This window comes from Colletotrichum chrysophilum (genome assembly GCF_026319265.1).
Source record: "Colletotrichum chrysophilum strain AFK26 chromosome Unknown scaffold_194, whole genome shotgun sequence".
Taxonomy (NCBI): domain Eukaryota; kingdom Fungi; phylum Ascomycota; class Sordariomycetes; order Glomerellales; family Glomerellaceae; genus Colletotrichum; species Colletotrichum chrysophilum.
In genome coordinates, this window is record NW_026517481.1 from 10 (window position 1) to 26,956 (window position 26,947).

The 26,947-nt window shown below is 51.2% G+C and overlaps 7 protein-coding genes across 7 annotated transcripts; 3 read left to right on the top strand and 4 right to left on the bottom strand.

The window, feature by feature from the left end:
* Window positions 1-508: 508 nt before the first annotated feature.
* On the top strand, window positions 509-1,590 carry COL26b_012867 (uncharacterized protein; the record flags this gene model as incomplete). Its single annotated transcript, XM_053185501.1, has 2 exons — window positions 509-1,523; window positions 1,568-1,590. 2 exons carry the CDS (start codon window positions 509-511, stop codon window positions 1,588-1,590), a joined length of 1,038 nt encoding a protein of 345 aa, XP_053030534.1.
* A 4,352-nt stretch (window positions 1,591-5,942) lies between these two features.
* On the top strand, window positions 5,943-6,540 carry COL26b_012868 (uncharacterized protein; the record flags this gene model as incomplete). Its single annotated transcript, XM_053185502.1, has 2 exons — window positions 5,943-6,287; window positions 6,385-6,540. 2 exons carry the CDS (start codon window positions 5,943-5,945, stop codon window positions 6,538-6,540), a joined length of 501 nt encoding a protein of 166 aa, XP_053030535.1.
* A 3,893-nt stretch (window positions 6,541-10,433) lies between these two features.
* Window positions 10,434-11,483, bottom strand: COL26b_012869 (uncharacterized protein; the record flags this gene model as incomplete). Its single annotated transcript, XM_053185503.1, has 1 exon — window positions 10,434-11,483. The coding sequence occupies one exon, from the start codon at window positions 11,481-11,483 to the stop codon at window positions 10,434-10,436; it is 1,050 nt and encodes a 349-aa protein (XP_053030536.1).
* A 1,429-nt stretch (window positions 11,484-12,912) lies between these two features.
* On the bottom strand, window positions 12,913-13,668 carry COL26b_012870 (uncharacterized protein; the record flags this gene model as incomplete). The annotated part of the gene is made up of 2 exons (XM_053185504.1): window positions 12,913-13,139; window positions 13,197-13,668. The coding sequence occupies 2 exons, from the start codon at window positions 13,666-13,668 to the stop codon at window positions 12,913-12,915; spliced, it is 699 nt and encodes a 232-aa protein (XP_053030537.1).
* A 579-nt stretch (window positions 13,669-14,247) lies between these two features.
* On the bottom strand, window positions 14,248-16,010 carry COL26b_012871 (uncharacterized protein; the record flags this gene model as incomplete). Its single annotated transcript, XM_053185505.1, has 3 exons — window positions 14,248-14,434; window positions 14,499-15,672; window positions 15,743-16,010. The coding sequence occupies 3 exons, from the start codon at window positions 16,008-16,010 to the stop codon at window positions 14,248-14,250; spliced, it is 1,629 nt and encodes a 542-aa protein (XP_053030538.1).
* A 4,260-nt stretch (window positions 16,011-20,270) lies between these two features.
* COL26b_012872 (uncharacterized protein) lies at window positions 20,271-21,981 on the bottom strand (the record flags this gene model as incomplete). Its single annotated transcript, XM_053185506.1, has 5 exons — window positions 20,271-20,671; window positions 20,732-20,932; window positions 20,995-21,420; window positions 21,478-21,594; window positions 21,651-21,981. The coding sequence occupies 5 exons, from the start codon at window positions 21,979-21,981 to the stop codon at window positions 20,271-20,273; spliced, it is 1,476 nt and encodes a 491-aa protein (XP_053030539.1).
* Window positions 21,982-25,440: 3,459 nt separating this feature from the next.
* Window positions 25,441-26,785, top strand: COL26b_012873 (uncharacterized protein; the record flags this gene model as incomplete). The annotated part of the gene is made up of 3 exons (XM_053185507.1): window positions 25,441-25,930; window positions 25,983-26,358; window positions 26,413-26,785. The coding sequence occupies 3 exons, from the start codon at window positions 25,441-25,443 to the stop codon at window positions 26,783-26,785; spliced, it is 1,239 nt and encodes a 412-aa protein (XP_053030540.1).
* Window positions 26,786-26,947: the final 162 nt, after the last annotated feature.

Consider the following 26,947-nt stretch of genomic DNA (forward strand, 5'->3'; position numbering starts at 1 on the left):
CCTTGGCCTCTGAAGACTTGATCTACTACAGCCTACGACCTACGACCTACGACCACGACCCCAGTGTACTGTTTAAACGTCAATCCCCAACTTCTGTTAGCAGACCCTACTGTCGGATAGCTGACCGTAACACAAAGGCATTGGTGCAATCATCACGACATTCGGTGTTGGCGAACTTTCCGCGGTAAATGCTATCGCCGGTGCCTACGTAGAACTCTCCCCCGTTTTCCACATCGTTGGAACTCCACCGAGAGCATCTCAGGATGCACGTCTGCTCATTCATCACACCTTTGCCGATGGCGAGTATGGCCAATTCGCGAAGATGCACGCGCACGTCACCGTGGCCCAAACATCACTATGGGATCCCCGTACATCAGCTCAGCAGATCGACACAGTCCTACAACAGTGCCTGATACACCATCGCCCAGTTTACATCCAGATCCCCGTCGATCTAGTAGCTGTCAATATTTCTTCCGCCCGACTGCAAACGCCCTTGAGTAGCTCCGCCATGGATGTCAACTTCAGTCCTGAAAGGGAGGCCGTCTTGGCCAAGATTCTCGAGAGAATCTATAGTGCCAAAAGACCAGTTATCATCGCCGATGGCGAGTGCAGGCCATTCGGCATTGTTAGTGACGTTCAAGCCCTCATTGATACGACTGGGTGGCCCACCTGGACAACGAACTTTGGAAAAGGTCTTTTCGACGAGACACGCTCAAACTTCCATGGCATCTACAGAGGGGAATTTTCCGACCGATCTGTCAAGGAGACTATCGACAGGGCAGATCTTATTCTCTTCTTCGGACCGCACCTGAGTTCAAGCAACACGTACGGTTTCACAGCTTTACCTACCTCTAAGGTTGCCATCTTCATCAAATCAACCCAGGTTGAACTGGGATCCGACATCTTTCGAGATGTCTCAGCTTCATACGTTGCATCTGGACTGCATCACCACATCGACGTCAATAAGATCGCAAAGTATGATCCGTACCCTCTTCTATCTCGGGATTCACAGCTGCCTTTATCCGCTCTGGCAGACGACTCGGGCTTGATCTATCAGGACAAACTGTGGCGCTCTATTGCCAACATCCTTCGGCCTGGCGATATTGTCCTCGGAGAGACAGGCACTGCAGGTTATGGTGTGCGGGATATGCCCTTGCCACCACATACGAGGCTATTCACTCCTGTTACCTGGCTCTCCATTGGTTTCATGCTCCCAGCTGCCCAAGGAGCGGCGCTTGCCCAGCGGGAAATGATTGCAGAGTCAAACTACTATGGTCTGAAACAGGGCCAGGCTCGTACCATACTCCTGATCGGCGATGGAAGTTTCCAAATGACGGCACAGGAGTTGGCCACAATCATCCGACACAATCTTGATGTTGTGATTTTCTTGATCAACAACGATGGGTACACCATTGAAAGATGTATTCATGGGCGCAAGCAGGAGTACAACGACATATCTACCTGGCGGTATCTCCATGCCCCTCACCTTTTTGGTGCTAGCAAAGACACCTACACCGCTACATGTAGGACATGGTCGGAACTGCATGATGTTTTAATCAATGCACAGCTAGGGTCTGGAAGTGGACTTAGAATGGTTGAGGTTTTCATGGATCGTGAGGATGCACCGACAGGGCCACTTCTACAGTATCTAGAAACACAGAAGGCGAAGGAGACACTGGCTTAGTATGCACTGGACATATAATAGAGATGAGTTTGATCTTGCAGAAGACTGATATAACCTCGCATGTCATGTCTATGAGCAGTCTCCTAGCGAGAGATCTGACCTAGCCCAGGCGGACCGCTTACAGGTAGTGTCGCGAGTAGGCAGGGGGTGGATCGATTATCAAGTGGACGCCATCCGAGCAAGACAAGAAATCATGGTCGCGAGGAGATTTCTCTGGCGATGCCAAAATGCTTCAGTCAAATCCCGATGATTATTCAAGGTGTCATGAGCAGTAGACTGGCTGCAATGTCAATCACGACTTAGCATGTTCGACATACTTGTATGTAGAATATATTAATCACACGGTGGCAACACTTCCTGTCGTCCCAGAAGTGCTTATCATGGACATACTTAGGGATTGATTCAACAACCTTCATGGTTCCTCAGAAAAGCCAATCAATTGAGGTCTTCAACTTTTAACGCCATCCTCGCTTCTCTGTATCAGTCTCTGGCGTGTATCTATCCGTCTCCAAGTCCATCTCGCTAAGGCTGATGAGCTTCGTCTTCTTGTATAGCTTCCATCCAATGATCATGACCAACATAACTGGCAGTTCAATGTAGAAGCTGAGGAAGTTTGCCGCATCGAAGCGAGGTGCGAAACAGGACCACCCTTGATTTAGGATGATGAAAGTGTTGAGAATAACACAAGCCCATGGCCCAACGGGATACGTGGGATTGGAGAAGGGTAGGAGGTGCGTCTTGCCTTGAATCGCCAGTGCTCTACGGAATCGAATTGAGGTGATTCCAATTGACAACCAGCTAAGTTGATTTGACACACCGACAAGACTATGACGCGGCTCAGCAGCTGAAACTGGTAGGGGATTGGAGTTGAACTCACTTCTGCAGCCAATTCCACAGCTGTCCTGCCCCAATAAAGCTAGAAGCAAAACAAAGACCGCTAGCTAGCGATGTGACGACAACAGCAACCCAAGGTACCTTTTGTCGATTGAGATTTCCAAAGGTACTTGGTGCGTGTCCAGCGGATGCCAGTGCATGGATTAGGCGAGCGCCGGCGAAGAGTGCGTGGTTCCCAGCGGACACTACACTTGTCATGACCACGACGTTCATCACGCTTGCTGCGACACTCGCTCCGGTCATCTCAAAGACGAGTGTGAATGGCGATACGTCGACAGTCTTGGCGGAGAGACCAGGGTAGTTGTATGGCACATTGAGGCCGATCAAAAGTATAGACAAGATACTGGGTACATATATGTTAGCGGGGCCGACCAAAAACATCTTGAAAACACCTACTAGAAGATGAGGATCCTCCAAAACACGTTCTTCACCACCTTTGGCAAGTTCTTGGCCGGGTTCTTTGTTTCACCCGCTGTTATCGCGATGGACTCCGTCCCGCCATCTACGTCTCGTCAGAACCATTCATATGCCGTCAGTGGGTCAAAGAAAGACACAAGGCCTACATGCAAATGATGCTGTGACAAACACAGTAGCAAAGCCGCCAACCCCTCCGACGAATGGTGCGTTGGGCAAATGCCAGTTTTCACCGCCAATGTAATGACCAGTCGAGTTGCCGCCACAGTTGACGACTATCCCAACAACGATGAACACCTGGGAAGCGCAGATCAGCAATAACGAACTGCGTTGGCCGCGGTTTCGGTCGACCCATCACCACAGTAATAACCTTCAGTAAACTTAACCAGTATTCAATCTGTCAAATGTCAGCAATCAACGTTTTCAGCCAGCGTTTGGAAAGTCCGCCTACTTCTCCATAAACCTGCACCGCGATCAAATTCGCGCCCACTAAGAAGACCCAAAATATCAAGCTAAGAGCCCATCCGGGAAAATTATCTGTCCAATATTTGATGACAAGTTGAAGAGCAACTAGATCTGCTGCAGTTGTAACAGCGTCATTGAACCAATAGTTCCAGGTCAGTGCAAAGCCAAACGAATCGTCGACAAAACGCCTAAGTTGAAGCAATCAATTAGCAAAAGAATCGAACGACAGATTATCTGGGCTATGCGTTACCCTGCCATGATGCAAAAGCTTCCAGCAACCGGAATAAAGGCAGCCATCTCGCCGAGACTCAACATCGTCACGAAGACAATGGCACCCACGATGGCGTAGGCAAGTAGCATAGATGCCGGTCCCCCGGTCGCGAGAGCCTTGCCTGATCCCAGGAATAGACCCGTCCCTATGGTACCTCCAATGGCTATCATTTGCACCTGCCGTGCAGATAGGGAACGCCGCAGGTTGTCAGCCGCAGAGGGCTGTGCGCATATAACACCTTCATCGTTTGATACGCGTTGGGTGATCGTATTGGACTTCTTTTCGGCATTGGGTGACATTGTGAATGTTTTGTGGCGATTTATGCAGGTGTTCAGATCGACTTGTGAGGGAGGGACGAGCTTGAGAGGAGAGCAGTCATAGCGAAGAAGATGGTATCAATACCCAACCTGCTTGAAATACTTCATTCAACTAGACAAGCCAAGAAGGAGAAAACCTGGGGGATTGCGGGCAGAACTCTCATTGGATAGAGATACCGCAACATTATTGTCAAGCGGATGATCAGGCCGGTTTCTTGAGACCGGGAAAGCTGCTGGAAACGCATCTTATCACATTTTGCCTATCTACCTAGCTCTGTCCGGGGGCCGGCGGACCCAGGTCTATCATTCAGACTGACCAACCTTCTTTTGTAATACAGCTTGCTTTTTAATAAGACCTCTGATGGATTACTCTTGTTTACTTGTCCAGGACATAGGGACCGCAGTCAAGCAAGGACTTTGATGTTGGCGACCGACTTGATACAACATACAGCTGGACCGAGAATCTTGATTCTTGCGGACCTCAAACAGCAACGTAGTGAACTCAACCCCGGACGGAAAGCTGTGCTCCTCGTCATGGAAGAACTCTGTTCCTCTTCTATATCTGTCGTGCCGACTGTCGGTTTCAGAGAGTCAACAGAGATAGATCGAAACGGCCAAGAGACGTTGTACCATCCTGGAGCAATCAAGCAGATGCAGCCAGCATGACGATCCGTGGGGTGAAGTTTGAGCCGCTGATCTATGTCAAGGAATAGTTTTGACCGATTAATGCTGCCAATCGGAGTGATCTCGGAGAAGAGTTGATTTCGCCGTAAGCAGTGACACAACCGTTCGCCGAAGGCAGTGGGTCCGAGTTTTTGTAGCTGGCACTAATCCTTGATGAACTGCGTCTTGAACCCTGGTAATGGTCATTCGGAGAAGGACCAAGATTTTCAGGTAACTCACCGGCACTCTCCGAACTGATGATGACGTGTCAGAAGGAGATTGTTGGCCGGCATTGAAATGCAAGCGATGTCGGGACTGCTTGTATGATATGTCCGGGACTGATCACAGAGACTTAACCGAGGACAGCTTTGCCCATTTGAGGCCACAGGAAGAGAATGGGATAAGACTTGACTCTCAAGGACACGATTCCACTTCTTGGACAAACATACATTTCGCCTCCAGATACACTGCATAGTTATATGTCATAACGGAAGTGAACCCTCGCTCTCAAGGTCTGAGATCTGAACCAGCTCAAGTTCCACGTGGAAGCCACAACAACGATCTCCATTCCTAAGTTAATTACAATTGAAAGATGAGCGACTCGAAATCGATGCAAGTCGTCGTGTTTCATGGTCCTCGTAATATTTCACTCCAAGAGCGACCGATCCCAAAGAGTATGCATATTTCGATACCTTGCAAGGACGATTCCCGCTCCGAGCTGATGTTGTTCAGTACAGAATGAAGGCGATATTATTGTGAAAGTGGATGTCACTGCCTTGTACGGATCGTAAGCAGGTCACCGCAGGCTATCCTGTTCATTGAGAAACCACAAATTTAACATGAGGCACAGAGAGCTGCATGTATATCGCGGACACCAAGCGTCGCAGACCGGCTTTATCATGGGTCAGGAGTTCGCTGGAACAGTCGTCGAGGCAGGTTCAGAAGTTGAAACTCTCCGTGTTGGCGATTAGGTTGTTGTGCCGTTCACCGTCTCTTGGTAATAACCCCAGCCATCCCAGAATCCTTCACCAGAGCAAGCGGCCATAGCTGACAGCGGAAGCACAGTAGCAACTGTTTTTACTGCCGCAATGGTGGGAGCGCACGCTGTCCTGTGTGTCTTCTATTTGGCACAGCTTTCCTAGATGGCGGGCAGGCGGAGTATGTTCGAGTTCCACTGGCTGATACCACAGCTATCGTGGCGCCAGCGACAATCGCCGACGAGGCACTTGTCCTCATGGCCGACATATTTCCCACGGGGTACTATGCGGTAAAAAGCGGTATGGAAATGTTGACCGGTATGGCTGTCCGTGACAGCACGATCGTAGTTGTGGGATCCGGTCCCGTGGGTCTGTGTGCCATCGTTGCGGCCGCCAACCTTCGACCTCAACGTCTCCTCGCTATCGACAGCGTGAAAGACCGACTGGGGCGGGCGGAGAAGCTTGGAGCAAAGCCTTTGAACCTTCTTGATGGCATGGCGAACCTACAGGCTCAGGTCGAGGCTGTGACCGAGGGTCGCGATGCCGACCTTGTCATCGAAGCCGTGGGCCTCTCTCCGGCGTTGAGAACGGCCTTTGAAATTGTACGGCCGTTTGGAGTTATTAGCAGTATCGGCGTGCATTCTCAAGATTTGAGTGCTACACCTCTATGGTAGATGACATTCTGCTAATGACTCCTAGATACCGTGGTCTGCGAAAGAGGCTTACGAGTACGTACTCGCACCGAGCGCATACCCCCTTACAGTCGAGGTCATTGATACTGATCTGATTCCAGCAAGAACGTCCGGCTTCAAATGGGCCGATGCCCCGTTAGGAGCATTTTCAGTGAGGCTTTAGAACTGCTGGAAAAGAAGCAAAAGTCTTTGGGGTGAGTTTTGCGTGACTGACTTAATTGTCCTGCCTTATCGTTGGAGCGATCGCTGACTACGAGAAGGTTCTTGACTAGCAACCGCATGCCACTATCAGAGGCAGAGGCTGGGTATAAGTTGTTTGATGGAGCTCGAGTGTCCAAGGTGATATTCAAGCCAGGCTTGTAAACAATAGCGTAAATTGATGCGCAAATGAGTGCGATGAATTTGAAGATTCGTTTGCAATATTTTTATCCTCTTGTAGCGCATTCAAAACGTCAGTTGAATTGTTTAAGACGTGTACAACACAACATTTGTGGTACCAATGGGCCGGTTTTTATCTGGCCTTGGAGGCTCGTTTAATGCCCAGGTTTGTTTTTGAGTGTACAAATCAGGCTCTCGGCACCTTGCGCTCAGAATGATTGATCTACAAGCACCAACCATTTGACGAGGCGGATAGGTACCGGGGCCTATGCAGGCCGAGTGAATTCACTATGCTGGTTGGCTTGGTAAAATGGCACGCTGTGATCGGCAGTTCGTGCAGGCGAATCATTGGTATATGGAGTGTCACAAGTCAGCAACTTTGCATATGCCATACAAGTCTGTAACCCAATCATTTCAATGTGAACTATTCATCTGATCATTCCTGCAGTCGCCTTGCAAAATGCCTGATGAGGCAGTGCATGGCGGATTTTGAGCCTTTAGGTCGCTGCCTCGCGATGCAGTGGACGCTGCTGCTTTTCGCAATCCTTCATCATTTAAGGAGTATTGGCGCCGCCGCAGGACCTTTTGCGCTCAGTCAACGTCGTTTTCCGTGATGGAGTTTATGTTGGCCTTTGGTTCAGTTGGCGATTTCATCGCGGTTGCAAAACTAATCAAAGACATCATTGCTGCATTAGATGACTGTCGGGGCTCTGCAAAGAACTATCGCGATGTTGTTCGAGAACTCGAGATTCTTCACAGGACGGTGCAGCAGGTTGAACGGATTTACGACGACAACACTCTTGACGTTCATCTTGATGACTTGAAAGCGCTCGCAACTAGCAATTTGGCTCAGATTAACGGGTCTCTTCACGATTTTCGCGATCGAACTCAGAAGTTCAGCCCCAGTCTCGATGAAGATGGGACGAAGAATCGCGCTCGGGACGCGTTTTGGAAGATTCAATGGAAGTTTAAGGAACATGAAGTCATCAAGTTCAAAGATGAAATAAGAGGGCACACCGTATCTCTAAGCATGCTTCTAGGAATAACGAATATGTGAGTATCAGTATCGCAGCCGGAAGAAACCTGATGCTGACCTCATGTCATTTGTAGTCGCCTGACGCAACGAAGCCATCAGGACTACATCGAACAGGCCTTGAATGACGAAAATCGCACATTAGATGCTATCAAACGATCCGGCCAATCAATGAAGCGATATATTGGAGCAATTGGGAAACAATTATTCTCTAAGCTCAGTTCAGTGGCCGAGATTGGGATACAGATCCAAAGATCCACGTCCAATATCATGACAATGATGGTTGCACTGTCGGGAGAGCTGAACGGGATCAAAAGCATATTAATGAGACTATATGTAGACCGACCTCTTAGCGACGAATATTTCACCCTCGAAGATAGCACAGGTCGAGTGTTTCCGATTCACCTGCGGACCATCACTTCCTGGGATGCTTTCGAATATGTCCTCATGGATCGTTTCAAGGGGAAAAAGGGTGCACACCGAGTCAAGAAGAAGCGATACACTCTAAAAGAACGCGCAAGTGACCGAGAGGTAAACAGGTCACTAGAATGGGAGAGCGCATTCTTAACACATCAAATGGTGGATATGAGTTTGATGTGTAGAGAAACATCTTCGAATGCACAAAAGAGGCATCCTGCTAGCTGTCCGTGGTGCCACGAAATGTCACCTGGAAAGGCTGGTGCTCAGGCTCAATGGTGAGTTCTTCCTCCTGTAATATGATATGAGAGTCACTAAGAACACGCAGCAAAAATTGCAACATGTTCTTCACTCGAGTGGTCGAGTTGGATGATGCAGAGATACTTCCAAAGAGTGCCTCGAAGGGCACAGAACCGAGGCGTCGAGCGATACGTTTCGGTGAACCAGCTTTTCCGAGGTCAAACAATGAAATAGGAGATGAACAGGTTGTCTCGGGCACTCCTATGGTTCCTAATGACAAACCAAAGAGTTGCGGTCCTCAGTATGAGAGATTGAATAGGAAAAGACCCAACACTGCGCATGACTCTGATTATGACGATGAGGACTTCCAAGGACATACGAGGATCACCGTTGTGTCCAAGGGAAAGCGCCCCGGTCCATTCTTTGCGGAGCAAGAAGAGACATTTGCTACAGCGGCACGAAGACTTTTTGAAAATGCCACAGGAAGCTTTATGAAAGACACTCATACCGACGCCGCCAGACCAACACAATTTCTACCCAAGTCTTCGAAACAAAATGTACACCACTTCAAATTCGGATCTCATGCGCGCGACAAATCCTTTAGTCAGTCAATCCCCTTTGCGCAAGGTTTTGAGGACATAAGAAAGACGGCCACCGGAGACTTAGATGAAGACTCAGATGAAGAGAGTCTCCTTGGATCTGAGCAAGCCGGAAGCACACCAGAAGAAGTTCTGGACATGCCAGAACAAATCCCATATGTACCGGAACAGTCGAATTACAGACGAAGAAAGGATCTACAGATACAACTGAACAAAGAATCCGAAGACAATAACAAAATGCTGCTACCTTGCGAACCAGAGATGATGGCATGGATGAGAGCAACGATATACTTGGGAAAGCACCTGAAGAAGCCACAACCTGGTGAAGGCCCCTTCTGCGGCCACGAGAAGTATGAAATAAACAATGCATATGGCTTTAAAGAAATAGTAGGACTGAATTCTGATGCGACTTGCCCAACGCAGTCGGACCAGGAACATCCACAGCCACGGGAACGACTGTGCCTGCCGCAAGATTACGTACACCCCAGGGGTAAGAGACCATATCTTGAAGGAATGAATAGACGAATCTCAACTAACTGAACATGATATAGAAGATCGAAAGTGTTTGGCTCAGGAATGGAGGGCTAGCCATCCATCAAGCGATACGTTACTTGATTGGACTACGCCCACGCAGGATTGGCCAGCTGTACTTCAAAATGGAGCATTCGACTACGAGTCCCTTGGAAAATGTATCTACGACTGTGTCAAAGGCGACTGCAGTTCGAGGTGCCCAATTAGCTTACCGGCCTACAACTTGTGGCAGGTCTTATCACAGCTGACAAGACATATGCTCCTCCCGGGGCATTGCAATTTTCTGGAACCCAAAACCATGATTCACAACGTTTGGAAGAACCTTCATATTGAGGGCCTACTTCTTCTCGAGGAATTCAGGTGTCACATCAAACGATGCGAGGCCTCGGCCTTTGGGCCCGGACCTTATCCAGAAGACTTCCAGCCGGATGATGATATGGGCCGCATACTTGCTCAGCGCTTATTCGAGGCAACAGAGCCGATTATCAATAGTATATCGCTTCTCATTTTAGAAATTGCAAGTTTCAATATGGAGTTCTCGGGTTGCGAATCGGCGTTCAGAAAGGCACTGGGCAATCGAGGACGGGACTTAGAGTTTGAGTAGTGTACACATCTTTCATCCATGTTGGATGCCTAGGTTTGAAGTCTTGGCGGGCTCTTGTTTCTTCTGACAGGTTGTCTTGCCCTTTGTCTTGTCGTATTATTCGCTAGGTCGTAACCGTACAGTGGCTGGAATCGAAAACATGAATATCACTATTACTCTTGAAGGAATGCCGAGCTTCTGGAATGTTGCATCTCGTGATCATCAATTGTCATTATACTATACACATGTCTCTGTTTTGATACAGATGTTCCCAATTACTCCTGCGCAATCTTCAAGACAGCCTTGCCGAAGTTCAGTCCCGTAAGCATACCGACGAAACCCTCCGCAGCCTGATCAATGCTCTCCGTAACGTGAACCTTGACCTTCAAGTCACCCTTGGCAATGAGGGGCTGCACCTTCTCCTGGAAGGGCTTGTACTTGGCGGGGGACAGGTCGACAAGGAAGCCCTGGAAGGAGAGCTTCTTGGCGACGAGGTGGAAGAGTCCACGGACACCCTTCTGCTGCTCGAGAGGGGTGTTGTAGTCGGAGATCATACCGCAGCCGATGATGCGGCCCTTGGGGTTGAAGGACTCGAGGGCAGCCTCGAGGTGGTCACCACCGACGTTCTCGAAGTACATGTCAATACCCTGGGGTGCGAGGCGCTTCAGGGCGTCGCGGGGAGACTCCTTCTTGTAGTTAAAGCCGCCATCGAAGCCGAGCTCGTTGATGATGAAGTCAAGCTTCTCGTCAGAACCGACGGAGCCAATGACCTTGACGCCCTCGGCCTTAGCCAGCTGTCCAACGATCTGGCCGACGGCGCCAGCGGCGGAGGACACAAAAATGGTCTCGCCCTTCTGGGGCTTGCCGATGTCGTAGAGACCCTCGTAGGCGGTCATACCGGGCATGCCGAGGGCGCCGACGAAGAGGGGGAGGTCGACGTTGTGGGTGTTGGGGACCTTGAAGAAGCCCTGGGTGAACTTGGCGGGGATGACGGCGTACTCGGCGTTGGGGCCCATGAAGGAGGTGACGAGATCGCCGGCGGCGAACTGCGGGGTGTCGGAGCGCTCGATCTTTGCGACGATGGAGGAGACGATGGTGGCGCCCTGCTCAAAGGGGGGGATGTAGGACTTGCCGGCCTCGGCGGGGCGCATGCGGCCGCGCATGTAGGGGTCGAAGGAGGAGTAGAGGACCTTGATCAGGATGCCGCCGTTGAGGGGCTGGTCGAGGTCGATGGGGCGGTCCTCGACGGTGAGGTCCTGGCCCGGGACGGGCAGGCCCTTGGGGACCTGCTTGAAGACGAAGCACTTGTTGGAAACGGGAGCCATTGTGATGAGTTGTTGACGATCTGAGAAAAGGGGTATCAAAGGGTTGGGTATCGCGAGATTTTGTAAGATGAATGACAAAAACGTGAAAATAGGATGAGATTGTACTGCTGTTTCAAAAGTCAACTCAATCTTGGGACGGGATAGTCAGTTTCTTAAATGGCATTTGAGCAGTTGCTCCAGATCATGACGAAGCTCCATCGGGCCCGCGCCGGGTCCGACGAGGTGGTCCCTTGATGCTGGCCCTCATGGTAAACACGGGGTTGCCAGCGGCCGGAATGCTCTTCAGAAGGCGATAGAAGCCATAACGTCATGATGGAAGAATGGCATAGCACACGTCGAACAACCCACTCGTGTGGTTGTCCTGTCAGTGGAGTATGGGTTTCGCCTTCTGATCTAGGCTTGGCTGTCAGTTCGTGAAATGGTTCCCCGATCTAGGATAGCCTGGAATTCCTGCCAGCTTGTTTTGGAACGAGTGCTGCTCTCAAAGATTGCTTGGCTGATCGCTTGACCGCTTGCCGTATGGATAATTAGTAAGTCAGCTCTCTGTGCGAACATATTTTTTTTCTTCCAATTTTTTGCCCCTCATTTCTGTCACTGACATCAAGATGCCGCGGCTCATGGCGGGGCTACCCGCTGCACGAAACGGTAAGAGGTCTGTCGCTAGGCCAATGAAGCTAATTGATCCCTCCATGGACCGGGGACTTGGTTCCTGTTCTTTCTTAGGGTTGTTTTGTTGATAACGTTATGGTCGGCGTTAAGGTCCTAATGCTATGCTCTGTAGTATGTACCGCCACGTCGCTCTTCTCTGGTCTGCAAAACTGACGGAGTCGGGATTGCCGCTTTGTCCAGGAAGCCCCGAGTCAGGAGTCCGTCCCATCACTGACTAGCTCTTGACAGCATTTCGTCGTGTCGCCTCAGACAACTGAGAGGGCCACAGAAATCTCTGCCATGAAGCAATGATGACAAAGCGAACACCAGACATCTCCGGAGCTGGCTGCCCATTTCGGTGCTCTGGCTCCGAACGAAGCTCCTAGAGCCGCCGGCCGTGCTCCCGGTTACCAGGTCCGCGGCCGAGGCATGGAGAGTCTGGCCAGGCGGTCGGGACGGAGCCGAGGTTGACTTTGGACCTCTTTGATGAGCCTTTCAAGCGTTGTAACTTGTAGACGGGGTCCGGGGCAATTGATGGTGTCGGGCAAATGATTGCTCCACAAGTCGAGCTCTGAGAGAGGGGCCAGATTCAGTTGTGAACTTGTGTGATGGTATTCTTGATTTCAAAGCCACAATTTCCGCCCTCCACATCGTCCCAATTCCGCTACCTATCCACTTGGGGCGATCATCCACTGATTCTTCTCGAATTCTCGAAATCTCCGATCGCCCGCGGCCCATGCTGTTCTTCAATGCTGTGCCGCGTGACATGCTGGCAAGGGTCTTAAGCAGCATCTACCGACAGCAGATGTTTTGTTGTCGCCATCATCGTCGCGTGTCCCTTGATGGTTTCTTTTTCTGGGATCTTTGTTTCGGACGCGGTATCCGCGGACACAGTCACGAGTTGAACACCTGATGATGATCCGGTTTCAACCCAGTACTCCTCATAGCCCGTTGGCACGAACCCGATCTTTTCGAAGAACCGTTTTCCATCCCCTGTGGCCGTGAGTGCTGCCAACAAACATCAGTCATCACTTTTTCTCCACGCGTGCTCTCGATAGAACTCACCCGACTCCCCGATCACCTTCCACCCTACCTCCGCCGCAGCCTCGACGACAGAGTTCATCGCGAACCTCCCGAACCCAGGCAGCTTCATTGTGGTCTGGGGCTCATCGGTTCTCTCGATGTGGAATACATGCAGACCAATCTCTGCATCTTGGTCGTTCTCGCCTGGAAACATGGTTGCAGGATCAATGTCCGTCTCCTTGAGCCTGCCAATCAGCAAATCGCGCCAGAATGAGGATAGAACAGGGAGTGCGATGATGGTACCGGCCAAGGGCCATGACATCCACTCGCTTCTGACGGCCGTGAACCAGAAGCATTGCGCAAGCTCTGGTGCCGCCTCTGTCCAGCTGCGGAGGCGATCCAAGGTGAGCGGCGCGGGGTACATATCCTGGTCCGACTCGAAGATGTCCTTCAGCATACTGTCGTCGAGGCCTTCTGCCATTAACGGCGTTTTCGGCTCTTTCTTCGGAGGCATCTTGATGTCAAAATCTGTCCAAATTTGGATGATTGATGACGTTGAAAGAAGGTGAAGACACAGCTAGATGACGCGGCTTACCTCACGCCCTAATCGTAATTGTTGAGGACGCGCAGCGAAATGCCGGCATGACGCACGCTGTGGAAGTTCTGCCACGGGGGTCGAACCCCACCAGATCTCCCCCTGATGCGACCCAAGCCACGGCGAGCAAGGTGCCCGCCCGCGAGAGTATGTAAGGTAAGACAACGTGGGTTGGATGACGGATGCCTGAACTCGGAGTAATGAAACAGTGTTCGACATAGCATCGAAAGATTTCTCTTCGAAGTATGGTTCAGTGAGAATCGTCTTTGAAAGTTTGCATTTGTGAAGGCTTCAGAAGCTGGCTCTGTCTAAAGTTTGGCTGTGAAGGTTCCGCATTGTTCATCCTCCGCAGTCATCCATGGATTGGAATTTCCGTACATGATTTGACGAAAATGTTTTCAATTACCGCCAAGCGCGCAGGTCTCTCCAAGGATGTTAACTCGCCAGAAAAATCCAAACCTCGCCTAGGTGATATTGTAAAATTTTCCTGGTATTTTCCTAGGTCTGAGAGATGATGGTTGCAGCTTGCTCAGCAAAGGCGTAAGTCGCAACCTGCAAGTGGGCAGCGATCGGAACAGGGAACACAGAAGTGTCCACTACGAACAGGTTGTCGAATCCCTTCACCTTCAAGTCATTGTCCACAACCTTGCCCATAGACGCGGTACCAGAGGGGTGAAATGCAGATCTTTCACGACATGGAGTATTAGCATCAAGATACTAGGAACACTTTGCGACGTTGTGCAACTTACCGGACTGACGCGCGAAGACGATTGTTCAGGACATCGTCCGTGATCCCTTCTGTAAGAGCATCCTGCCCTTCAGAAATGACCTCACCTCCAAGGATCTCTCTTCCCAAAACAGTGGTGTTACTCCCAGCGAACCGGTACTGCAGGCGCTGAGCCTCTCGATGCACATATTGGTCGACGTTGGTACCAAAGTAGTTGGGATCGACGACCGGGAAGTCGCTGGCGTTGGTGGAGGCAAGAGTAACGGTTCCCCGAGCAGTCGGGAGAAAGAGGATAGACATGAAGCTGACGGTGCTGCCACTAGCACCGCCTCCGTAGCTGAAGTACTGGAACACATGCTCCAAGAGCGTACGGCTTTGCTGAAGCAGACGATGCGTGCTCGGATCCGGCGCCACGCCCTCATCGGCTTCGATCGCTGCAGCCAAGCCCGATGCATCGACGGATGTGGACACCATGAAATCCTGCGGGTTACCCCATCCATACTGCTCCTGGTCGAAGAGGGGGTTTCCGGAACCTGGGATCCAGCCTTCCTCTGGGTTCCTAATAGCCCACGATGTTGTTGAGGAGGAGTGCTCCATGAAGTTCTTGCCCACTTCAGGTGATTCGACCTTGACCTCAATACCATGGCGCTCTAACTCATCACGAGGACCAATGCCGGAGAGCATGAGGATCTGAGGAGTTCGAAGAGCGCCGGCTGATAGGATGACTCGTTGGCTGAAAATTTGTGTGCCGTTTGCGAGCTGAACTCCGGAGGCTTTTACGGTTCCATCTATAGAGACGAGCACTTTCTCGACCAGAGTATCAGCGAGCACAGTAATGCCATCGAGCGGATAGATCACTGAAGCGATCTCTCTTCGTCCGTTGTGCTTGTTCTCGGAAAAGTCACCAACGCCAAGAGGATTGCCTGCGTTGCCATCAAGCCCCGGCAGGGTAGGTACTCCGATCTCATTCCACGACTGGAGCACGTATTCGTGAAGAGGGAAGGGCCTGTTTGTCGACGTGACCGTTTGAGCAAAGACGTTGCCAGTGTAGCCGTGCTGTTCCGGGTTCCGGTCGGGGTGTTGGAAGGCTTCGGACTGCCTCATGAAGGGAAGCTGGCCGGCATATGACCAACGGTCATCGCCGACCGTAGCTCCCCATTCGTCGTAGTCGGCTTTGTCGCCTCGAACCCAGTTTCCTACATTACAAGGGTTGTTTCAGTAAAGATGAAGGCTCTTCGCAAATAGGAGACAGCTCAGAAGACCTACCAGCATTGATCAAAGTGCCGCCTCCCAATCCGGTGCCTAGAAAGATGTCGAGGGTCCGGTTGTTGAGGTTGACTTGCGGCGCGGTAGGAACGCTCCATCGAAGGTCTGCACCACCAGTGCCGTTTGGCCAGATGATGTCTTGCCGATCGTTGGCATTGGGGCCAGCTTCGATGACCAGAATGTTGAGGCTGGTGTTCAGGCCCAGCAGGCGGTTCGACACAACTGAACCGGCCAGGCCACCACCAACAACGACGTAGTCCCACAGCATGATCTGGAAAATTTGCCGGTCTTAATGAAAACAGGATAAAGATTGGCAAACGCTCGGTACTATAAGGTCCAATCTCGACGTCACTTGCAGGAGGAGAGCAGCGGTTAAATACACTACCACAATGACCACAGTGCCCCTTTCTCTGTCAGGGCTCGCGTCTTGGCCCGAACATGAGGCCGAACGATGATTCCAGTTCACTGAGACTTAAAATGACGATCAGGGTTAAATCGGTCCTTTCAGCATCGTCATCACCGGCACGCATCGTAACCTTCCTATGGCGGCGACCTCTCCGTGCTTTCATCGAGGCTTGGCTGAGCTATCAATCTTTCGAATTGCTGTCATTGGCACATTCTCTTGCGCAATATTTCTAGGGGGATGTCTTGGGTGCCCACCAAGGAGCTCCCGGGGTAGCTCAAGCACCTCGGTGGCTGTTGCGATGGGTCTAGATATCAGCCGGTGGGATGTCAGCAAGTTGCATGTCAGCAGGTAGCATGAAGCGTCATTTCGGATCACATCAGGTGAAGCTCCTCATTCCTGCATTGGATGATATCAGCTTGACAATCCAGGAATACTGAAGGCTTGGAGTGATTCAACTAGTACTGCTGTGGTTATTGCTTTCCTCAACTCCTGGGGAAGGATTTATAAGGCTACTTGCCTACGCGAGGATCTATCGAAGTCTTAAATCAATACAACCCTGCATCAACGGGTCTTCATGTAGGACATGTCAGTAAGGCTGTTAAATGCCAAGCACCCGACGGGATGCTGAATCGATGCTACCAACTGACATTGCCAGTCCCCGTGGCACATCTCCTTTGTCTGCAGAATTGAGAGCAGCAACCCCGCAACAGAGTGATGGTGTTTTCTCCTAAGAAATACATACGGGGAAGCTTGAATTCGCGCTTTTGTATCTGTCATTATGGGGGGGTCTTCTTTATACCTTCCAAGTCTTTCTGCGGGAAACTTCATTTGCTCCTGGTCGTTTCAAGGCAGGAACGATGACAAGTAAAATACTTTCGGCACGCTCGAAATGAATGATTATCAGATCTATTTGTGCCCACACGAGGTAACCATAACATGCCAGAGTCCCGTTTCTTATTCTCACTCAGGCAATTGAAAGTAGATCAACTCCCCTCTAGCGGCCTCGTGCTGCTCTGGATTGTTCACGGTGGAAAGCAGGAGGTGGTCAAGCCCCGAAGTTCCCCGTATGCAATTATAAATAATACCAATCACCGATACAGCAAGCATAATACCGCTATCGCTGGCAAATATCATCGACGGGGCCAGACGCATGATCCTCAACGCTTCGACCATCGGCTGCCAATGGTGCTTGATCTCTTCTGGCATATACAGAGGCCCGCTCGTTGTCTTCTCGAAACCCCTCTCTGGTGGGAAGGGTTGAGGTTGTCGATTGCCAGCACGCAGAACATGTAAGACCTGCATGACATAAACTAGAGTTGAGTTGTATATCAGTAGATCCGTCGCCTGGTTAGCTGATTTAACGTCTATAGCCCTCGTCAAGATTTCTTTAACCCAAGGGATCGTGATGCCATCTGCGTCTTGTGGCAGATGCAGCCACACTTCTGTGGCTGCCTTGGGATTGACGACTTCCCAGTCTTTCCTCCACTTGTACAGGCGTGACAGATGATCCCACACCCTCAACTCGACATCAAACTTTTGGCGTTTTGTCAAAGAGGTTGATGAGGGGCCTAGCATAGCGCCGAGGCCAGGCAGGTCGACGTACATGTCTATGAGTCGGTCGTGCAGGGTCTTTGGGTTGTGCTTCCAGGGAATGGTCTTCCAGGCTACTTGTTCGAAGAAAGAGGCTTCTTTGTGGAAGAAAGAGCTGCATGACTGAGTTTAAGATGTTCGAATGAGCCTCAAGTCTGGACCAGTGAGTAGTTCTATTGGGGATACTTACGTGTTGCGCTCGTATCTGTCTAAATATCGTCAACATGGGCTCGTGCTGGAAGTGCTCTGGCCCGCAAAATTCAATGACTTGAATCACCCCAACGTAATGTGGAAGGTTTGGATTGGCCTCGATGGTGTACTGTTGAGTTGTCAGCTCAGCACATGGTGTGCCTTAAGCCACATCTTCGAGCCTTCAGAACGCGAAGACTGCTTCGAGGAGAGATACACGTACCTGGTACATGCATAACACCATGATAGTGAGAGCCCAACGCGCCATGTCATCTTTTGACTTTTCTTGAAGAGCCCAGTGAAGTGCTCTGATCACGCCACCGTTCATCTCGTAGCCATCCGACACCATTTTGGGCTTTCCCGTCAAAGTTCCCATGTACGCCAAGGCAGTCGCCAGGCCTGCGGTGTAATGCGCCTTTTCTGCCTTTGTGGAGTTCGCCGATATCGACGTCCTCAGCAACGGTTTCCAAAACGGTGCCCAACGGTAGTTAGCCAGCAAATGCGAGAACGCCATCGTGTTACGGAAGGCGGTCAACGGTAACTCTGGTGCAATCTTGGCCCGCAGCACTGGCGCGGAGGTCACGGGAACTAAAGCTGGGCTGCCGCTGCTCTCCCCACTGACCGTGTAGTTCTGCATGCGGAGCGGCAGGTCATAACCCAGGCATTTATGACCTGACTTGACACATCGGACGCATTCTGGGCGTTCCCTGCCTGATGATTGGACGATCCGTCAGCTCGGAAGTGCCCGCGATGAGATGTGAGATCCTCCCGGCCGGAGGTACTTACCGCATTTCACCCGCCTTCGCCGGCAGGTGTGACAGTAGCCGCTCGTAGGCGCGCGTCCCATCTCGGCGGCCTGACTCGTAATGGACAGAGAAGAAACGACGCTGTGTCTCGGTCTGCAACTTGCCAGCCCGAGTCCTGAGAAGGGTGCGGGATGATGTGTCAAAGGCGCGGAGAGGCGTGTGGTTGTCTCCAAAGAGAATGACAAGACAGTGATTGTGTTCTCAATCAGGAAACTTTCGTCGGCCTCAATTGACAGCAAACAAAAACACCGTCTCTGTGATATTTAAACTGCGCGCTTCAAAGCAGGCGTGGGGTGCAAAAGTGGTTTTGGCCGACATGAAACGGTCTGCCACTGACAAATCCGGAGCGTTACCCGGATGTGCGGGTCTACTGACGACGTTCGTCAGCAAATATGCTGCACAAAGGTTCGAGGCCCTGTCAGCGCTAAACCCTTCATGAGAGAGATGCTGCATAAGCGATGTATACCCTGGGCATTCGTAAGTGCGGGCCTATCACGACTCTTCTTGCAGAAGGATTCATCACGACTATTGGATGATCTACCGCGCCGGAGATGTCTCGATGTAGTAAGTTTGCTCGAGATGCAGAGAACCGCGCATAAGGCTGATATTATGTGTTAGCAGGCATCATTGTTGAAGTCTGACTGAATGAGGTGCTAAAGTCCCCGTGATTCTGAGGGAAGGTAAGGGGAGTGATTTGGGGGAAGCAAAAACGAGAAAAAAGACACAGTGATACAAAACGCAGAACTTCCAACGTCGGATAGTATGACTTGGTGTTGAGCTATCATTGAAACCATTCTCGCCAGCTTGATTATGGGCTGGGAAAATGTGTATCAAATGCTGTCAGCTGTGAGACGGCCTGCCTCTTCCACAAAAGAGTACCGATGGTCAATATACCCATTCAAATAGAATCTGTGGATTGAGCAAGAATCTATTTCCCTTCCTCTTATTCCTAGAAACAGACATCCACACGAGTGGCAAAGCACCACGCAGCTGTGGGGCTCTGGACCAATGTCCTCCCCGAAGGGTCAGCAACTTTGTCCTGCTATCGCAGGTGATTACTGAATTTTGGTTAGACACAGGGACCGACTGAGTGAATACATGTAGGTTAGCCTGATGGGCTGAGATTTCATAATGGTAATGTTGGCACGATACACTACTCAAGGTTCCTGTGGAAACATTGCAATAGGACGCAAGTACTGCAACGAGCCTCTCGTGATAGATCCGTGAAAGGAGGGCGGACAGAGCTAAACTCTGGAGAAGATAGATTCCCACACGCACCGAGTGGCTAGCATATCACCGCACATACTAATGGCGACACAGTAGCGGCAAAGCCAGTGTGTGATCAAATCTGTCAACTAGTGGGTCCGGTGGCCATGTCGAACATGGACTCCATTGTCATTAACGTCTATATACGACACTCTCCGTCTGCACGTCAACTGTATGTTCTTGGGGCTAGCGGTTACCCTGTTGCAACCCCACCATTTTTGTACTCTCTCCGACAGGCAGCCCATATATCAACGAACACGAAGTCGTACCCTTATGTAATCATAGTCTCGTCCCTTTCAATTACGACTCTAAGAGTATCTTTAGGACGCAGCGTGAAATTCGGGTTCGCCAACTCGATTGTACCGTCGTATCCAGGCCGTGGCGAGAACGTAAAGTTGCGGACGAGGCCAATGATGACGGACTTGATGTTGAGTAGCGCCATATTCTTCGCGATGCATCCAGAAGGGCCCTGGAGGAATGCCTCCATGGCGTAGGAGTCCTTAGCGGCACGACCGTCGGACCAGCGGTCGGGGTCATAGATGTGCGCGTCTGGGCCCCAGAAGGTGGTGTTGAAGTGTGCGACGGCTGGGCAAAGGGTGACCTGAGTGCCCTTTGGGACAAAGACGCCACAGACTGTGACGTCTTCTGCGGCCTCGCGGGGGAGGAAGATGCCTGGAAGATCATAGATGTCAGCAAAACCTGCGAGAAGCTAACGAAGGGGTTGGAGCCCACCTGGTGAGTAGTATCGTAGAGTCTCGCGGAGGAAGTTGTTGAGGTATGAGAGATGCTCGACCTCCTCATAGGTAGGATCCCAGTCCCGCGGCTTGCCAGAGCAGAGCTCGTGGACTTCCAATTTGAGGCGCGCCTGGACGCCGGGGTTCGTAGCAAGGACGTACGCAACCCACATGAGGGTTGAGCCAGTTGTCTCATGGCCTGTTACTAACGTCAGAAGTTTTCTTGGGTAAAAACAGGTAGTTCATTCCATAATGGCTCACCTCCAGCGATGAAGTTGAGCATGTACTCCAAGAGCTCTTCATCAGTCCACAGCCTCTCCCCCTCCTCAAATTGACAATCTTCCATAATGAATGTCAGGATATCCCTTCGCTCCGATCTCTTCTCACCATCCAATCCGCGCTTCTCCCGCATCATCTCCATAGTGCGGTTGCCGACGCAGTTCAGGAGCATGGTCCTGATGAGAGCCACGTCGTTGAGCCACATCTTGTTGCTCTTCAGTGGCAACCACGAGCGGACCGGAATGTGGCCGTCGATGAAGGTGATGATATGTCCAAATGCGGGCTGACGGATGATGCGCTCGTACACGTCGTAGAAGTGCGCCTCTGGGAGCGAGATGCTCTCGAGGTCGCAGCCGATGGAGCCGATGACGAAGACGTCGAGAGTGGCCTTGCGAAGGAAGCGCTCGACTTTGACTCGGTCAGCTTGCATATCTGAATAAGAGGGAAGGCAGTGGGTTTAGCTACCGTCAACCAACTTGCGGTCTTCACCTCCCAACTCGTGGCTGATAGCCTCGCAGAGCAGACGGGCCTTGTTCTGGAATACGGGGAGCATTCTCCGGGTATTTTGGTTCGAGAATGCCTCTGCGATGATGTCTCTTAGCAAACATGTATGCCCTACACTGGTTTCGAAGACTCACTGGAAAGCTGTGTCCGCTGCCTCTTCCTGTCATCGCCCTCAGAGAACATGAGTCCATGACCGGTGATGGGCGAGAACATCCTGCCTGCAAGCTGTGACTTTCGAAAAGAGTAGGCCTTCGTCTGTTGCACCTCCTTGAAAGCCGCAAGACTGTTGACCATGAGCGTCTCCGTGTTGCCAATGGTCAGATACCGCACGAATGGGGCATCGGGCCACCTGCGCATCCAGGAAATAAAGATATCGGCGGGACCAGGAGTTTTGATCTGGTTGAGCATTTGTCCGATGAAGAAGTGTCCTCCCTGGTAGTTGAATTCGTCAGCGACAATTCCCATGTAGTTCCAACGAATTTCAACTTCAGAAGAGTGAAGTCCTGTGGTAAAACCTTCATCATGACGTACCTGAGGAGTTGGAAGATGGCGCATGGGCGACACCCAGTAAGGATAGATGAAAACCCGGTAGCCTACCAACACAAGGCCCTGAATCGCGAGAGATGCAAAAAGTAGCAGCCCAGCTGTGAAGAGATTGACATGGTGAAATCTCCAGGTAAGAGCGGTGATGAGGAGCGATGCTCCCACACAAAGCCTTGCAGCCATGCTACAACAGCGATCTTGTCTGCAATGATAAATAAATGTCCAAAGCGCCCATGCAAGACGACGAAAGGCAACCAAATATTAGGGCAGGAAGAGTATTACGCAGGGTATCAAATCGCAAGACAGAGCGTTAGAGGGAAATAATGGTGAGAGTGAGCATAAGTGAGTCGAGGAGGCTTGTTTGCTAAGTCGGATGGAAACTTCAAAGGTTTCCTCGTCCTCTCTTGCCACAGCACAAGTCAACGGGCACCGTCAGGCTTTTGTAGAAAACCTCCCAGAGCCCTTTCACAATAGTGTTTCGAATTCCTTTGTGTTCTTTTTGGACATCAAGCCCATCCATGTGCCGTCCTCCCACACCCAAAAAGGAGGGGGGCCTGGCGGCAGAGCGGGGATTTCATAAACATCGAGTATGCAAAGCCTCCTCCAAACTGCATTGTCACCGATCCCACCAAGGATCTTGAACCATGTGTCGACCAACAAATTCTTCCAGACAAGCAAACATTTCGTCACACACTAGCGCCACCAACATAAAAGCTCAGGATGGGGAAGAAATACATCCGGCATGGACTCACCGCAAGATCAACTTGCAATCTATTCTCGTCGTCACACAAGGATCTCCTCATCAACTTCCCTGGCAAAAGTCTCTCGCATGGCCACTGGATCTGGCTTCATGGGAACACAAACTGCTGAATTACCCCTGACGGCAGCGTGACACCCACGAGGGGGGTGGAGTTGGGATCGGAAGCAACAACAAACGTGAGGCTGATCCCTGTTCAATCCCCGTCACCAGCGATCAACGACTATCTGCAGAAGGGGTGGGCGTCCATGCGCGAAAAGGCGAATACGCGCGGAGACGATGGCGGTCTCGTTGTCCTCGGTGCCCCGGGTCTTTGACAGCGTCCGGCTGACAATCATCTCCCTCACCGTTGGGCGGCTGCAGAATCGCAGGCAGCATAATCATGAAAAGAACGCCGCCGGTAACCTTTCCGAGTATTAACCAGCAAAGCGGATGCTGCCGCGACGTCACACAGGCCCAGTCCTTTGGAACAACCCTCCCACCGACTCCAACTCGCCTTCTCGTCCGCCTCTCTCGACTGAGACACGAGAAATTGCCGTCTGATGCGTCCTGCAGGCCAGACAAGAGGCAGGGCTGATAGGTCCGGAGTCCCAGATTGCGTGAAAAGAGACAAGAGAAGACTATTGACGCTGGCGTAACAAGTCGGGAAGACCTTGCGAAAGGCTCTCTGTGGTTCACCGTCGCTGCGGCCGCCGATGCGACCAGAGACGGGTACACGCTGCATCGACGACAATTCCTATGCAATTCGCTGCACATGCGCACGCGCGAGATCATCGTCGCCATCAATCACTCCGCATCAGCATGTCGCGGAGCATCCGGAACCACCCTCATACAAGCTTATTGGTGGATGTATTTCCCCTTGTACGACCTCAAAGTTGCAGGTTGGCCTAGTTGACTGGCCATTCGGCGGTTGCGCCTGCTTTTCACCCCTCGCACGGTACTTGACAATCTTCTGCGAGATCTGAGCGAGGATTTCCGATGTATCGTGATCCCCCGGGGGCCGCGGCCAATGTCTCTGATCCAGTCGGCGGGCGGGGATAGGGGAGAAAGGGGTGTGAGGCCGCGATCGATCGTACAAGATCTTTTCCCAAGAGCTGGGAGCGACGTCGATTCCCGAGAATCGCCTACGGATATTAAGTGGCTGAAACCTCTGCTGTGATTGGGTCGAATCTCTGCAGTCCTTGCAGCCGCCAAGTCTAATAAGGAGATGCTGAGCAGAGTTTACAGCAGCTGAAGACTTCTCAAAGACGAGGCACTTTCCTTTTCTGTTGACACGAAGCAAAGATGTGGTGGCTTAGGTGAGTAGTGACGCAGTTTCAAGGGTTTGATGAGAAGAGTTCCAGAATCAGGGCGAGCAATTCAGACCCGACAGAGGGTTTCTTCTATCTGCAGGCTGTCGGGGATCACGGCTCATCATGACTTGCGAGGGTGTTACACGAGAAAGGATGCCATGGCCTGGTCAATTTGAAATCTTGTATGCTTGTATCCAGGCGCCCGGCAATATTGTCTCACACACCCCCTACGCTATGGGTAAATAGCCTTAGGGAGCTTGCAGATGGGGCTGGCCGTGATTACTGATATGAGCCGTCATCTGAACTTGCGCGTGACACGAGACATGACCAGCATGATCGTGGGAAACCCAAGTACCTGGCTTTGGAGTTGAGGTGACAGCCACGATATCGAGGGTAGCCTCGCAGTCACACTTCACGACTATTTTGGGAGCAAGTCAATTTCAGAATCGTTCAACATGAGAATTAAAGTATTGTACCGGTGCCTGCTTTTGCGTTACGCCACACTCGGCCAGCTCAGTGGAACAGACTGCCAACAAATACATGTGCATACATGCGGCGACGTATGTCACGCAAGACAGTAAACACTTATGCAGCTGTTGATTCTCCTCAACGTCGAGGAGGCAGCGTAGTCGTGATACAACCTTGTCTTTTCTAAAGTTGAAGCAAAGATGCGCCGGACGTCTGGCTTTATGTCAATTGATGTCTTGAGGCTCAAACCAAACGATGACCAGGGTCTGTCGCTTTTCTATGGGCCATTCAATATCCGAGAGCTCCTTTTCGGAAAGCATTCGAGTGATGGAGACTGGTGCATCTCACCCCTTGTGTTTCATCGCCTGGATCCCTCTCCAGAGTCTTGATCCAGTACGATTAACCACTGCGAAGTCGGCCGCTGACCCATCAGCGAACTAATCCCACCGGCAGTTGCAGTAACATGGTGACCAAGCATGCCATACTCCTGAAAGTGTTCGTCTGAAGGGGCAGAGCACTCCCGGTCGCTGAGTCTTCTGGGTCGGCGTATGTGCGTTGCTGCATCCCACCGGTAAATGAGGAAATAATCAGGGAATCAATGTAAGACTCAAAGCGTCATTGAGCAGTAGTCACGATGGAGCTCTACGTGTGGGTTCACTCTCGGCGTTCTTTTATGCACCGAAGCCGAAGACTCGGACTCAAAGACTCAACAGCAAGTCGCAGATATAAACTGCGAAATACTTCAAAGCATTCGATGAAACTACACAACAAGAGTTTTATCTTGCTCGACTCTCCCGAAACATTCTAAGTCGTCCTCTTGAGCTTCCCAAAGCTCCCTCCCCTCTGCATCAGGTCTCGATTGACATGGCGGAACCAAAATTAAACATCATCATTGTCGGCTCCGGCTTAGCAGGCCTAGCGGCCGCCAGTACTCTTCGAGAACACCACAATGTCACCGTCTACGAGCGTGGCAGCCAAGACGTCGCGACCGGTGGACAAGGTCTATCCATATATCCCAATGCCGAGAAAATACTCAAGACCGTAGGATTCAGCGCTGATCGCGCTGGTGCCGTCGGTTGCCAAGGGTACCGCTCATTTGACAAGAGCGGCAAGATGTTTGATGATTTCCCAATCGACTTCCACGCTCGATATGGAGGCGATATGTTGCTCATGAAGCGGTCTGATTTCAGAGCCGAGCTTTTACGTCTCGCGACAGCCCCGGCCCAGGAGACAGATGGTGTCCGTGGCGAGCCTGCGAAGATTTTTTTCAACACTCCCGTGGTTGATTTGGACCCAGAGTCAGCAACTATCACCTTGAAAGACGGCTCCACTGTCCAAGGCGATGTGGTGGTTGGTGAGTTATACAATTTCCAAAGATTTCAAAATGCTTAACCATGCAATCGTAGTTGCCGACGGCGTCCACTCGGCTTTACGCCATCGGATCACGGGCGACAAGGCTCACGCCCCAAAGAAGACAGGACTTACCCTTTTCCGTCTTGCTGCTTCGATTGAGGATATGAAGCGAGTCTTGGGTGACTCCTCAGATTGGCTGCCTCCGCCAGAGGATGACAGCCGCCTCAACTTTGTGCTAGCTGGGGACAACACCAACCGTGTCGTCGTTCATTATCCAATGCAACATCACAACTACAGGAACTTCTCTTGCCTTTTTCTCATGCCTGACAGTAGAGCGAATGTCGCGGAGTCATGGTATGCAGACGGAGAGAAGGAAGAGATGTTGGAGGTCTACAAGGACTTTCCCGAAGAGATCCTTAAGATCATGAGGTATGTCGCCGAACATCGGCTGCTACTAGGCTTTTGCTAATGCGGTGTTACCAGTGTGGCCACGGAACTCAAAATCTGGGATCTCCAGGATATGGACCCGCTCCCAAACTGGAACCGTGGGCGGTCCATCCTCATTGGCGATGCAGCTCACGCCATGACCCCTCTTCAAGGTCAAGGTGCGAACTTGGCCGTGGAAGATGCACAGGGTCTTCAACTTCTGCGCCCCGGAATGTCCCACGAGGCAATCGCATCAGTGCTGCAGACAATCGACAAAGTTCGGCGACCACGCGCGACAAGAATTCTCCTTGACACTCGTAAACAAGCCAGGAATGCTACGATGGAGGAGAGGTTGTCAAAGCTGGACTTCAATTGCAGTTACAAATCCATCCATGAGGTCCTCAAGGCCGACACTTCGGGAGGAAACTGATGCATTGATTGCTTCCAGAAGCTTTTTCTCGTGCACAAATGGGAAAGCCATTAGATTTAGAATTGAAAGGCTCATGAGGTGTGTGACTGAAACACGGGCTTACTGGCACTGATATCTGCGGTAAATGTTGTTAGAGCCGAAGAAATGATCTTTGTCGAATTT